Source organism: Geospiza fortis, unplaced genomic scaffold, assembly GCF_000277835.1.
Source record: "Geospiza fortis unplaced genomic scaffold, GeoFor_1.0 scaffold424, whole genome shotgun sequence".
Taxonomy (NCBI): Eukaryota; Metazoa; Chordata; class Aves; order Passeriformes; family Thraupidae; genus Geospiza; species Geospiza fortis.
In genome coordinates, this window is record NW_005054354.1 from 3,197,808 (window position 1) to 3,212,988 (window position 15,181).

The window sequence follows — 15,181 nt, forward strand, 5'->3', positions numbered from 1 at the left end:
CACTAAATAATGCTCTGTTAGTCAGTTTTGGGATGCCACATTCTTCCAGATCAAACTCTTTGGCTTATTTGGCCCATAGTTGTAGATCAATTGGAAACTCCCTAATCTATGCAGATTTGATAAGCATTTATTTACCTTTTGTATATCCTTTTATATACTATTTTATCACTGAGTGACAGGATCCAGAAGCACTATCTCCATTCATAAATCAATAGATACCATTCAAGAAAATCAGTGCCAGGTTAGAAAACATGGACACGTGGAGAAGGACTGATGTCTGTGAGAGCTGATGTTACAGTGTGCAACAGCAAAGTCACAATTGCAAAGTATCTGGAAGTCCCAGAATAAAACACCTAAATTAGCATGTGTGGCAGGGCTGAGATTAATGTAAATTAGGAAACCTTCTCATTTGCCAAACTGCTAATCTGCCTTGAACAAGAAAAAATCTATTTGAGACCTTGAGATGTAATGTTAGATTTCTCCCTGAGTGAAACACACGCATTTTTGTTGCAAAACAATAATGAAAGGGAGAACTTCCCAGCAGACCTGCAGCTCTTCAAGGTATTATTTTTTTAAGGGCAGATTAGCACGTCAAAAAGCAGAGCCATGTTTTATCTTTACATTTTTAGCCTTCTCTTTATACATTAATGGGACTGCAGCTCTCTAGTGTAAGTCCCTTGGGTGTTACTTTGACTTAGCATATTCTTTAAACCCTTTTTAAATCCACAGTAAAATCTTGGAACATTTATCCTACTAGAGCCACAGCGGGGGGCATCAGCTGGGAGAGGCAAGCTTTCAGCTGTGCTCATTCATGGAACTGAAGCAAGCAAGGATTCAGATTAAATTCAAGCGTCTAGCTGATGCAAGAGGAGCACCTGGGATGCTCTGCTCACACTCACACCCCACATCTCGAGTCCAAATATTTTTTTCATTTCCATCCCAAATTCTAAAATACAACTCAGACCTTCTTACACATGATCCTTATTTTGGTGGTGTCATCATATTTCCACAGGATGGGATAAAGTTTTCTTTTTTTCAGCAAAACCATGAGTTGATTTGTAAGTCATGTGGTAGAGGGCTCTGCACCCTATTTCTGTAGCATCCTTAATTTTCATGCATGTTGCTACATTGGCTGTGATCACATGAACCTTGATTAGGCTTCAGAGGTGAATATTTTATTCTGTTTTAATTTGTTTTCCATGAGCACATAGGACAGCAAGCACAGCAGGGGCTGCAGCTGCACCAGGAGTGTGGAGCAGTGAGTGCCATTCTGGGGACACTGCCCTGCCTCTGGGCCAGCTTCATGGCAGCACCCCCAGGAATAAATTTTAAGATCCTTTATTGAACATGAAATGACTGCAGGAGATCAGCATTGACCATTTAGTCATAAAGTGCTCTTCTGAGGACACAGACTCCAATAACTACAGTATTTTTCCTGCAGTATTTTTCCCCAGGAGTTTTAGTTAACATTGACTGATAGTTTACAAAGGGGTTACTGTTCTTGGTAGATTGCTTTGATTTTCCTGTCTTATATCTGATCTGAAAGTGCTTTTGCATGTTGAGGATTGATGATGTTTTGTCTAGAAGTAAGTTTCAGGCAAAGAAATTAAATGGAGCCTTTCGTTCTTTGCATTCTTGTGATTCTTGACTGACTGTATGTGTTGTCAGATAGAAACAAAACTGCAGTGTTACAATTTTTGTCTATGGTATATATGTCTTAATATGTACCACATGGCAGGGAGCAATACATCAGATTTTTTTTCATGGGTGATTTTTTTGTCACTAAAGTAAAAATAGTAATGTGGGAATTAATTTTTAAAATAATTTACTATCTTTCTGAGCTTGCTGGCTGTGATTATTTTTGCTTCTTTTAGTGTGTAAAGCTTTGTATTTAGATTTTGTTTCCTGAAAAATTTTGCTGCTGTTCATGTTCGTTAGCTTGCAATATATTTTTGAGGAGTTTTCTTCTTATGGGTGCCATTCTGCCTACAGTGGACAGAAATTCAGCCTGCTGACTGTGCTGCCCTTCCCTTTGTAATACCCTCAACATTGTTGTTCATCATGAAACTGCAAAGAATTGGACCATTGCACTATTAAAGATAAACCAGGCAAAATAAATTACTGCACATTTTACAAGAGAAAGGGAACAACTTTCAGACTTTCTGTTTTGTCCTGTAAATTGTAAAAAGAGATGTTAAATATGCATAGAGAAATAAAGCAAATTTTTGTGTCTTTGTAGAAAAGGAATTTTTCATTTTCCTTTTAAATTTTTTTTCCAAAAATACCACAAAAGTCTGCAAATCACAGTTCATATTTCTGTTTTAAAGACGAAAGAAAGCATGAGCAATGTGTATCAGGGAAACAGGTTGATTTTCACACTCCCGCTTTACTGAGTACCTGAATACCAAAACTTCTGCCTCTATTGCTCCTGTGCATGTGTCTGGTGGCAGTGAGGTGAGACTGCCTGAGATCACCCTGCTAGGGTCAGCCAGGCGCTGGTGAGGGATGAGCTCTCAGCCAGGCTGTCCCTCTAGGCTGCCACATCCTGCTGCTGGTACCCAGCACACACTCGCCCTCCCAGGGATGCTTTAGCCCAGACCTAATGCCTGCTAAAAGCTATCAGTGCTATAAAAGCTGTATTTATGCTGTAAAAACTATCAATTTAATAGATTTGTGGGCTCAGAGGAGGAAAATCAGGTTTTCTCCTGATATATCAGAATATCTGTGGGGCATACAGGTGGTGTAGAGGACTGTGCTTCCTTCCACACTAGTTTGATCTGGACAGAGATACTAGAGGATTTCAGCCAGCAGCATTGAATTTCAGCATGGTTTCAAAAAAGAACTCCTGGAGACTGACAGTTTTAGTTGAAACTCCTTCATTCAATCCATAATACCATTTTTCCAGCCCCACTTCTCCCTTACCCCTCCCACCAACTTGGTCAGTGATTCCTCTGCTCTCTTCACCCCTTTGCAGAGGCTCAGAATGGCCATGGTGCCCATTATGCAACTTTACTGTTCTGGTTTTTGTATTTATGAATTCTGAGGAATTTGTATCAGACCAGCACTACTGTGTCATGGGTTTCAGCTGCTGAGAAAGGCAAACATCCTGGCTCCTGATCACAGTGTTACAGACACTGTAGGTACAAATGGCACATGTGTTAGTGGTTGGCCATGTATAAATGCACGAAGATAAAACCACAGTCTGTCATTACCTCAGCTGGCTTTTCCCTCACAGATGCATCTCTCCTGCCTGCATGCCATCTTTCCAGAGCAGATAGGCTTTTGTGAGGCTCAGATGTCCCCAAAAGTCTCCCAGAGACTGTGGGACTGGCTGTGTCACAGGTCACCTCAGTGTCCCAGCAAGAGCCCCTGGGGCTGCAGGAGGCCTTACATAGGTCGCACTAGTGTAGGGGTATTGCTGAGACTGCTGCAAGCCCAGCTGTGGCAAGGGGGATCATGAGGCCTGGAGCACCTCCAGAACTGCTCCTCTGAACGGAAAATGCCTCTTGTCTCCAGCTCTGTGGAGATGTTGCAGTTGACACTGGTGAGGGACAACCCGGGGCTTCTGTTCACATTATAGTTCTACCCCAGACTCCAACTGCAGTGAGTTTCACTTTCCAACCTCCTCCCCACTCCCTGGGATGAGAAGAGCATCAGAAAAAGGTAAAGCTCATGGGTTGAGATCAGAACAGTTTAATAATTGAAATAAAGTAAAATGTAATAATAATGAAAACGAAAAAGAAAGAGAGGAATAAAACCCAAGGGGAAAAACCAAATAGTGCCAATACAATTGCTCGCCACCCGCTGACCAATGCCTCTTCCATCCCTGAGCAGAAATTGGCAACTTCTGGCCAGGTCCTCCTTTTTATAGACTGGGCATGGCATCCTGTGGCATGGAATATCCCTTTGTCAGCCTGGGTCAGCTGTCCTGGCCATGGTCCTCTGGTTTCTGGTGCACCTGCTCCCTGGCAGAGTGTGAGACATTTGACACTGAAAGTCCTTGACTTAAGGGTCAGCACTACTGAGCAACAACTGAAAAATCAGTGTATTATCAATGTTATTCTCATATTTAATCCAAAACACAACACTAGGAAGAAAACCAGCTCTATCCCAGCTAACCCAGACAACACAATATGATTTCAAGTTGACTTTCAGATCATCTGAGATAAGGAATTGGGGGATAAAACAGGATAGCTTCCATAACAACATCACTCCAAAACAGGAGGAGATGTCTGCAAATGATAAATACTCCATCTGGAAAGATTTATATGGAAGTCCCTCTGGTTTCATTATGTAGTTATCCTTATTGATTGGTTTGACTGACTTAATTTGCCTTGGAGGAAACTATCAATTTTAAAGCATCAGAGTTCACCAGCAGTGTTGATAACAGAGATATAAGGAGTAATTAGGGACAGTGCAATTGCAACCAGGGTAGGAGGTGCTGAGTGGCTCCTGTGGTGACTGAGGCAGTGACAGCAATGAGGGCAAACAAAACACGGCTGCGGGGCAAAGGATCAAAACAGAGGAAATGCCTTACAAGGCAGACTGCTGCCAGAAACCATTAACTTCATTTTGAATAAATTAAAGAGAGATTTAGGCTTTTGTAGGTAAAGCCATTATTCTAATTAGTCATGCTAGGCTATAGAAGAGCAAAAAGGATACCAGGAGGTGTTACCAGCGACCACACAGACAAGAGGGGATGTTGTCACTGCAAACCACTCAGACCAGCTCAGCTGAGTCTGGGGTGAAGACTATTTATTATTTTATTTTAAAAACCCAACTTGGTGCTTTCTAGGTGCATTATATACTCAATCAGTATGCATGTGTTTATAGATGCGTGCCAGGCAGTTACATTTTTACTGACCTTGCAGTGAATTTCTAGTTATTGCACAGCAATGTTTCATGTGATGTCCCTTGTTCCGGTCAGCAGGTAGGTTTGGTTGGGTCATGGCTCTGTTTAAGTGAGTGGGTCAGGATGGTGTTGCCAGTTAAGGCTGCTGGTTCACAGTTTCACCTCTACTAAAGCAAATTCAGGGCAATTCCAGGGGCTCCAGTGCTGCTTTGGTGAATTGTCGCTGCTGTAAGGAGAAGGATGTGGTTACTGCTGGCTCTGACAATGAGTCTGGTGGGAGCAGATGTCTGGTATGATAACAAGGTGTCCCTTTGTCACATTTGTCACTGGTATAAGCCCTATCAAGCAGAGTGTCTCATGTTTGGCTCATGAGACAAAGATTTATGTTTGCAAAGTGGAAAGATTCAGAACAATGCTATATTTTTTGGAAGTTGTATGAGAACTGCTCATACGGATGAGACCAGTCAAATAGAGTAACAATTTAAAAAGTGGATGCAAACCAGGGACAGTTGCTTTCCTTCAACAGAATAAACTGGAATTTGATTCTAAAATAGAAACTGTGAAAATTACAGAATGAAGGTATTGGCCTAACAGGTCTATAAAGAAATATATATAAGTTGCTATTATAAAACATGCTGGGACTATTAGGAAAACATTTAAAATAGATTTTGGCTCAAGCTTTTGGAAATAGATTTTTTTCTTCTTCTATATTTCGGCAACACAGTAACTTATTAGCATTCTCTATTTATATTACTGCTGGTCCCTGTTTACTGTTACTAAATCTACTTGCCTTGGAGCACTCAGTGCCGTGTTGCTCTCTATGGAGCACTTAGATCTCAGCAGTAAATTGTCTTCTCATCCCTTCTGACAATGGCCTGAAACCACCAACACTCTGCAGACCAGGATCTCACCACCCCATTCCCCTGACTTGTGCAGCCAAATCACACATTACACAAGGGACTCACTCAGTGTCCTGGGAATTGTGCTATAGAAAGGGGATATTCTCCACAATTCCACATTTCCACAATTTCCCCCATTCCACAATTCTCCCCATTCTCCACAATTTCCATATGTGTAACTCCTGTAGGTTTAATGAGACCAGTACTTATAAATCCCTGAGATTAAATTGTAACCCTAAATGGGTTCTAACAAAAAGTGCTCAAAAGTTTTGATTAACAATCCCCTTAAAGAAGAACATTAAAAGTGAGATTAAGCACAAAAATATATCCTCCCTTTCACAGCAAATTTTCAAAAATCTGTTCATTAGAGGTTCATTCCTGCAAACCTCTGTTTCTAGTGAAGGGCTTGCTTCAGAAAATATTCACAAATGTGATATAAAGCAGTTCTCCTGTAAGCACCTCAAAGCCCTAAACTGAACTGTTTCCCTGGATCCCAATTTGGGAATGTAATTCAAATGTGAACTTGCAATAAATTATTATTTTCAGAACTATAAAGAAAATACATTTAAATTTCACATATGGGGGGAAAAGGTTATAAAACCCATGCTTCTTATCTCAAGTGTGAGTCACTTCAGCACAGTGGCACCCTCTGAAGAATCAGGTTGCTGTATTCAGACTCTGGTTTTCTCCTGACCACAGAAGGACTTATGGATTTTAGAGACAGACTTTATTAGGCTGTTTTACACATATCTGTTTTTTTCCTAGTGCTCTGATTAACATGTGGATGGTATTTTCCCCCCAGCATTGCAGATAGTGAAAAGATTTATTATTTAATAGTGAAGAAGTAGCAATAATAATAATGAAACAAACACCTGACTTCAAGAAAGATAAAAATAACATATTGCTGAGTGGGAGAATGTATCTGTTGGTTGCTGGTCTTTTCTTTCTTCATACTCTTTAATAATTTATCAAGCCATCCTGACCCTTAATTGATCACAAGGGCTACCAAGTGCTTTAGCAGTCTGCTACACTCTGTCAAATGAGATGTGTTTTTTCCTGTGAAGCAGAATGAAATCTCCCCCCAGAAATCAATTGGCAACAGCGAATTCCATCTGGGTGGGTGCAGTTCACGTAGGGCCACATTCTGCACTTTTACTCCAGTTGAAAGGAACTTGCATGTGCAATTTAGAAACCTTTAGCTGGCTCCTTGCTGGGGTAAAAACTGCATGAGCTCACAACTGTACATTTGTATTTGTGCTTTAGAAATTATAGTTACCAGCTCCAGATATTTCTTTACCCCCAATGGTCCCTTTTAACATGGATTATTGATGTTTTCCTTAAATATTTTGGTGGGTTTTTTTTAAGACAAAACCCACCAAAAAACAGGGAGCAATTTGATTTTCTTCCCATCACTAGTTCTAAAATTTTAAGACTACATTGCAGGGTCCTGAGAGGGGTTCATAACTGTTTAAGGGTGTTGCTCAAATATTCTTCCAATAACTAAAACTAAAGCATTATTTCACTCTCTGTAGCATTCAGTGAAAACATATATTTCATTTTTACATGTTTACAGGTAAGTCTCAAAAAAGTCCTTTAAACATCTGAAGATACACAGGACAAAGGGAGGTTCCTACCTCTGAAAATGTGGTCTGAAAGCTGCAGCTTTACCATCTCTAAATAGCACTTCATGTCTCTATTCATTCAGATTTTATCCTAAATTGTTCCTTAAGGTCTCCACTTGGCTTTCTGTGAGTTCAGGTCTTGCCAGCCACCAGTGCAGCTCTGCTGGGGCCTCTGCTGCACCTCAGATAATGTGGAGAGGCATACAGCCTCCCCTGAGCTTGCAGAGGACCTTGGTTCTGCACAGTCCTGGAGCCCTGCTCTACAGGGGTTTTACTGAGGAACCAGGCTCCTCATTAATAGCCACAGAGCTGTCACTTGTCCCAGCACTCCTGCATCTCAGTGCTGTGGTCTTCCATGTGACAGGAGAGTGGGGGCACCTCTCTGTATAACTGATCTTCAATTTCATTGAGAGGATGTGATTCTGGAAAGTAGAGACTGTGGGCATAAGCTCCCTGCCAAAGTGATCACTTTCATTGATGATAATAATAATAGAAAAAGGCTACCAGCATCTTTCCATTTTGAAAAAAAAAAAAAAAATCATCCCCTCAGAACAAGTGCCCAGTGCTGCATGGGGAAAACAAGTAGCAAACGCTGGTTTGGCCACTTGTGCATGGGATTCAGCACAGGAGGTGTTTTCAGGCACAGTCACTTTTGCATATTCCCTGCTTTGTAACACCAGACAGAACTGTTCTCACCCTGCAGATTCGTGGATCACTCTTTGAGATGCTAGAGCCTGGATGGAGAACAGAGCCTCCAGCTCTGTTTCCCAAGGGAAGAGATGGTTCCTAAGGCTAGGTATTTTATTTTTGCATAATGCAAAATCTCATTTGAAAATGTCTGTTTCTGACTCAAATGTATTATCTCCTAATCAGGAATTATTGCTTTCTCGAAGATGCCAGAGTTATTTTGTTACTTGGAGATTTTCCTTCTTGGAATTTCATCAATATTTTATGTTTGGCATTTTGCTCTCACTTATACATATCTGTGAAAATGGAAGCATGTAGCAGATAATCAGTTTAGAAGCAGCAAAGCCAAAATGTGATGATTCATTTTACACCTGTATTTAACATTCACTCTCTCATTTAATATCATACTCAATTCATGTAATAAATAGGAAATGGTATCTAGCTGCAATCTGGTTCATCACTGGAAATTCTGTTGAGCCTCAGCTATAATGAAGGGACCTTGAAATGCAGATGAGTTCCTTGTATGAAGTTCTGGTTTAGAAAACTATTTTCTAAGGAGGATATGTCATGTTGTAATACAGAACATTTTGTAGTTACATAACACAGAGTGAAAAGTCAGAGCTATTGCAGATCCATGTTTCTCAGACTTACAAAGCAGAGAAAGATGTGACTCTTTCCTGCATTTATCTGGGAAAATTAGATTGCATTAGATGCTTCCCAAGCTCTATTACTAGAAAAGATCATCTTTTGTCTTCCAGGGGCCCAAATGGGAGAATGGCTGCTATAATCTATGGTTCTGCCTTTGGAGAAGCTACACAACAAAGTGAAAGGAATAATGAGTTCAGCACCTGAATTTGGGCATTTGTGGACCACCACTTTCCCATCTCACACACCTTTGTGTATGCCATCTTATAAAAGAAACAAAATATTTCCCTATATTAGCTGTTACAGCCCTACTAATTGATAATCAGAATCAGGGGTTCTGATTATCAATTAAATAATTTTAAACATTTAAAGATTGAAGTTATGTATTTATCACCTAACTTTACCTAAGATTTTCCTTCCAATATTTTTCCCTATCCCTGCATTTCTTGTATTAATTTTATCCCTTGAAACCTACGTCTTCATATAGAAGTTCTTTGATTGACTTATAGATAGTGTATTGAATAGAGCTAAGCACGTTTTGTTTAAAGTTTAAAAACAGCTGCTGAGTTTCCTCTTGAGAGGGACTGAGAATGTCTGATTTCTGTCCTGGCAGTGCTGTAGGCAGGCACAAAGCTTGTCTGGGATTTGAATGGTTGTAATGGTTATACTGATCATACTGACATACGTAAAGCCTCAGAAATTTTAGGGGATGGAGAATGTAGAAAGAAGTCTGCAGCATGCCATTATGAGGAGTGCATGCTGTAAAAACCAAGGCAAAAGGGGTTCAGAGAGATGCTAACAGCTTCTTTGCATGCAGCATGTTTTAGAGCTGTGGACAGGTACCTCTCACAAAACTTTGAGCATTTCAGTATTCACTAAGTCACATGGAAACTCTTGATTTTTTGCTGAAGTGTTTATAGAGTTTTATACAGGATGATATTAAAATTTCACCTAAAGATTATTAGTTTTGTGAGACTTGTGAGACTTTGTGAGACTAGACGTGAATGTATGTAGTTGCACTGGTCACCAGGGTGTGAGGGAGATACCTACACACAATATTGACCGGAGCCACTCTGAAGCTGTCAGAGGAACATACAGGATCCAGTTTTGTTCTTAGAGCTGCTGTGTAATCAGGCTTGTCTCATAGCCATTTAAATTTTTTGTGGCAGAATGTTTTTTCACTTTTTTACTTTGATTTGCTATGGGCAAACACACAGTCTGAGAAGCAGTTTACCAGTTTGGAGAGGGGCTGGAGGAGAAGGGTGGAGTTGCCTTCCATAATAAGGAACTGCAAAAAGACTGGAAGCAAAAGGGTGGAATAATATTCTTTGGCCTTAATTTAGCAAGTTCTTAGTGTCAATTGAATTTGCCATTGTTTTTTGCATTTTTATCAATTTTTGTTCACCTTGGAATTTAAGCATCAAAAAGTTTTTTAATATTGCTGTCACTACTGAAGTTTCATTATTTAATTCTTGTTAAATGTTCTGAAGGCTCTGAAATCCTAAATGGAGTTGATGTACTCAGTAAAGGTCCAGCAGATGAGGAGGGTTGTTTTTATTGTAATAATATAGCAATCAATTATTAATAAATATAAAGATAACATGGTGATAAAATGATAAAATTGGGATTTGAATTATTGCTGCTCTATTCATTGACTTATTTCTGAAAAAAAAATTGAATGACTTGGTTTTTTTCCTTGTTTAGACTTTATTCTAGTAGCTGCAAAATTGTTCTTTTTTTAAACTGTAAATCAAAGGAAAAAGAAATTCTCCACAGATGTTGTATGTGTTTGATGTATTAGGCACATTTTTGCAGTATACTGCCTGAAACCTAGGGAATTCATTAACTCACAAGCTGCTGCCGAGGAGGGAAGCAGTCACATTTCCCAAGCTGCTCTGCCTGTCCCCTGGCTGGGGGATGTGTTAGGGCAGCCTTTGTCCTCCCTTGTATTTGGCTGGCTCTGGAGAAAGGGGAATTTCTTCAAACTGCAGGGCTGTTCCTGCTTCTCCCCTGACAGCATCTGTTATTTAATTACCCTGATAGTCTGAGGCTGGCTGTTTCCCACTGCACAGCCAGGCATGATGAGAGACTAGAGCTGCAGCAGCCCCCAGACCCAGCCCACAGTGCTGGAGTCACTGGCTTTAGCACAGATTTCAGAGACAGGGACAGGCTTTGGGAACAAACCAGACACCTGACACCCTGTAAAAAGCAAAGCAGTTGCCTAAATAGCATTTGCTCTGGGAGGGACCTCTCTGGGCATATTTTTGGACACACCTGTCCCAGCAGAGCTCTGCTGTAGGACTTCAGCAGTGAGAGCAGGGCAGTGAGTCTGGGCATCAGGCAAGAGGGATTCCTTAAGGATGTTACTGCCACCCCTCCCAATTAGCCAAGAAAGGCAAATAAAACAATACAGCATGGCAAGAAGTGGCCAGACCTCATCTGATCTAGTCTCTTGCAATAAAGAAAAATCAGTAAAATACCATCTCTCTGGATTTCCCTACTACTGATCTCCAGAAAAGAGGCTCCATTCAGGGGAGCTTGCGCCTTCTCTGTGACTACCCTTGCACAGTGAGCTTCAGCTTCATTTGGGGATTTGAGCTGTGACTGTGTGAATGACAGAAAATCTCATGTGGATTTTCAGTGAGGAACTGACTGAAAAACCCTGAATGAGAAGGTTGTGGTTGTTTGCAAAAGACACAGGCATCACTACCATCACCTGCTCTCACTCCTGGGATGGATCACTTAAATTCACTGTGGCTCATTTCTCCCGTTCAAAACCTGAAGCTGGTTTAGAATTTCACAGCCGTGAGGATAAATAACATCCATAACCTTGAGCTATAGTCTGTCATCCTGACCAGGATTTCAGACATTGCCTTTTGTCTATAAAGTGTGAAGTGTTTTGCTTGTCAGACAGCCCCCACTCCATGCAAGGTGCTGCTGGCATCCAGTCCCTGGGGACACGTGGTGGAGCAGTGTGCTTGCATTAGGAAGGATTTATTCCCCTCCTTGATGTAAAACTCTCACTTGCAAACTCCTTCTACCTCTGCATAAGGTGGGGGCTTACAAGAAATTGCTGCATTCACATTACAGGAGAATTCCCAAAAACCCAGTGATAAAGGATTCTGATACTCAGAGATTGTAGGTACAGTTTGTGGTGATTGGGATGGGGCTGTGGCTGAGCCTCATCCCCAGTGGGCACAGCTGTGAGAAGCAGGTGAGCAGCACTGACAGCAATGAACCATGGAGTGCCCAGGGGCACTGACCAACCACCAAAGGGAGCAGGGGGCACACAGGTGCAGTGCATCAACAGGAGGGGATTAAAGGTTGGGCTGAAGAACAAGAAGGGCAGATGCTTGAAGTGATGATAGAAGGACAGTCTTCTGAAGTGATGTTGCTCTGTATGGGCAGGCACCTGAAGCGTTCTGAAGTGGTATGGTGTTACTCTGGGTTGAAGCTTTCTGAAATTGTATGGCGATGCTCTGTGTACTGTGCCTGTCTCAGCTGTGGCATGTGCTGTGGTGGGTGTATGCTGCAACCAGACACAGGCTTTATTTCTCTGTTGTTGTTTGAATTGCAACAAGCAAATTTGGGAAATACCAGCCACTATAAACTTGGAGATGCAATCACCAAATAGCTGACAGTGGCCTTTTGGAGCACAGTAGTGCCTGCTCCCATTGCATTTTCCTTTCGATCCTATTAGCAATGTTTCAGCCTGTGTCACTGTTTTCTGAAATGAAGGTTCAATATTTGAAGTAAGTTGGAACAAGGCATTCTCTTCTGATAACTGTGTTTAAAAGAATAGTTATATCATTTACCCTTTCATGTAGTAGGAGTAAAGGTGTAGTGATCCATTCTGGTAAGATTGCCTTCCTTTAAGCCAAAGGGTGTCAAACAAACAACCAAGTTTGTACTACTTTGTAGGAAACTACAAAAGGGCTCCAATGGGAGAAGGATTGCTGTCAGACATTGTTTTTACATTTAAAATACAGCTTTTTTGTTTAATGTTGAACTGCAGTGAATTCCAGAGGGAGGGATTAATAGATGACATTTGCATTCATTCATGTATTAGAAACATGTATGAAAAAGAAATAAAAATCAAAGGAATATGTACTGGTAAAACTGTGGAGGGTTGTTGCATTTGCTTCAGATCAGAAGAGTTTGTGAATCCAGAGTTCATCTGTTTTTCCCAAATAGATTTCTTTTAGATAATAGAGAATATCTTTCTCTAAGAGCTTCAGTTTTCTCATTAATATAGAACTGGTTTTTTGCTTCAGGTGTTATTTTCTTTTAGATCTGTAATGAGTGTAAATGAGGTAATGGAATAACTGACTTACAGTAGCTGTGATCCAGCTCCTCCTTCAAAAATGCAAATAATTCCTCTGGTATTGGCCTCATGAAGACTAATAGCAGTAAATACACAGACCCTTGCAGTAAATGCAGAGTCAGCCTTGGCTCAGGCAAAGGCCAGCTCCAGTATTTTCACTGGCATTAATTCTAATTATTTGATGGCACACTCCTGGGGTTTTTTCATTCCGTGTTGCCGTGATGAAACGCATGGCAGACGCATTTCTCGGTCTGTTAGCACCTTGCAATGAGCCATTAACACTTGTTACTGTTTCCTCCCTCTGTCTCTTTCTCCTAGGAATTATGTCTGACCACCAGTTTGGAAACCAGTTCATGTGCAGCGTGGTTGCATCCCATGTGAGCCATCTCCCAACCACCAACCTCAGCTTTGTCTGGATTGCTCCACCTGCAGGGACGGGCTGTGTCAACTTCATGTACGTATACACACAGAACCGTGGGCAGATACTCTCTCTGGAGATAATGGAACCATCCAGCCTGCTCACACTGACTGAATAAAGCAGTTAGAGTACACTGCCAGGTGCAGACTGTAATTTGAAGTAAGAATATTGAGTTCTTCCTGGGTCTGAATAAAACAGAGTACACTGCCAGGTGCAGACTGTAATTTGAAGTGAGACTATTGAGTTCTTCCTGGCTGAAATGTTTCTGTGCATATTGGGACTTCTTATTTTCAAAGCATGTAGGAAGTCTAGCATTTAAAAGAAATTGACTCTTCTTAGTAATTAACCATATCATTGATCCTTTAAGTATATGGCCCATTTGCACTGACACAGTCTTGTAACTGTTGCATTTAATATGAGTGAAAACATCACGCAAATATATTATTCATGTTGTAAGCATGAATATAAAATGCAAGTGTTTGAGCTATACTCAAATATTTACTGCTCCTAATTTTAAACACTCTGAACCAAGAATGACCAAGAGGGTTTTTTTTTGTAATTTGTTTTAAAGACATAAGTTATCATTTGATGTTTCAGCACCAAATAATTTTCTAACAAAATAGCTTAACTTTAATTATTTGCATGTATATTACTGTCTTTTACCTTCAAGTAAATTTGAATTATTTGTCCCAGAATTTTATAGACCAAATTTGAGAGAGAAAATACACTGAGAATGCTGTCAAAAGTAGAAAATGTTTCAAGTTTGACATTTTCAAGAAAAAAAGACAGACAGTTTGTTCCCTAATTCAATAAGTGAATAATTGCAATATTTCAGAGACATGTTTGTGTGGCTGTCCTGTTGTCAAAACAACCTTTCTGAATATTATTCCCTTTCAGTCTATACTGAGAAGCAGCAGGTAAGTGCTCCCCATAATCGAGTTGTTTGACTTTTGTAAAAAATAAAAATGAGCTACTAACTTTGACTACATAAGTTGCTGATGGTGAACACAGTACCTGTAGATGGATTTACCTGTGACTTTGATATTTCCCCTTACCTACAGAATGCACTTTTTTGCCTATACTCTCAGGATACATTATTTATTAGCTGCGATGACAATGTCAAGACATTTTTATTTCTAGCGCTCTCTTCTAAACATCTATCAGTAAATTGGGAAATAATAGTTTTGATGGTTGGTAGCTAAATTGTCAGAGTGTATTTATTGTGTATACAACAGTTGTACATACCTTGAGGAAATCTGTCAGCTATGGGGTTTACACAACCTTTAACGTCTTTCTAAAAAGGTTTTCTTTTTTTGGCAAAGTTGAAGCAGCTAAAGTTTGTTTGAGCTGCCTGTACATCTTCTCTGTTTCACTCTTGCTTACTCTCTTTCTTGAATTATTCTGTTTTCCTGCTATTCAAGAAATATTTGTTGAATTTTTGGTCCTAACTTGCAGAGTGACTGTGAATGTATTTGTTATGAAATATGACTCTCCAATGTGAGTTTTGAGGTCAATTTCTAACCAGTCATTCATTTTCCTGTGGGTGATTTTTTTCCATGGTTTTGTATTGGATTTTTGGTTCATGTTTGCCACTGTTGAAGAAGACCTGACAAATAACTCTGCAGAAATACAAATACTATTATGAATGCTGACTCTCATACAAGTGAAATTAAAAGAATATTTTCTAAGGCAATGAATGCTTGTCTATCTTGAAATCCATGGAAGGTTCAACAC

The 15,181-nt window shown here is 40.2% G+C and overlaps 1 protein-coding gene across 1 annotated transcript in view; it reads left to right on the plus strand.

Annotated features, from left to right (window-relative positions):
• RELN (reelin) overlaps positions 1 to 15,181 on the plus strand; it is a 240,218-nt gene that overhangs the window by 24,973 nt on the left and 200,064 nt on the right. The window contains exon 3 of the mRNA XM_005423559.1: positions 13,348 to 13,483. Within this exon, the coding sequence (XP_005423616.1) occupies positions 13,348 to 13,483 (136 nt within the window). The remainder of the gene's footprint in view (positions 1 to 13,347; positions 13,484 to 15,181) is intronic.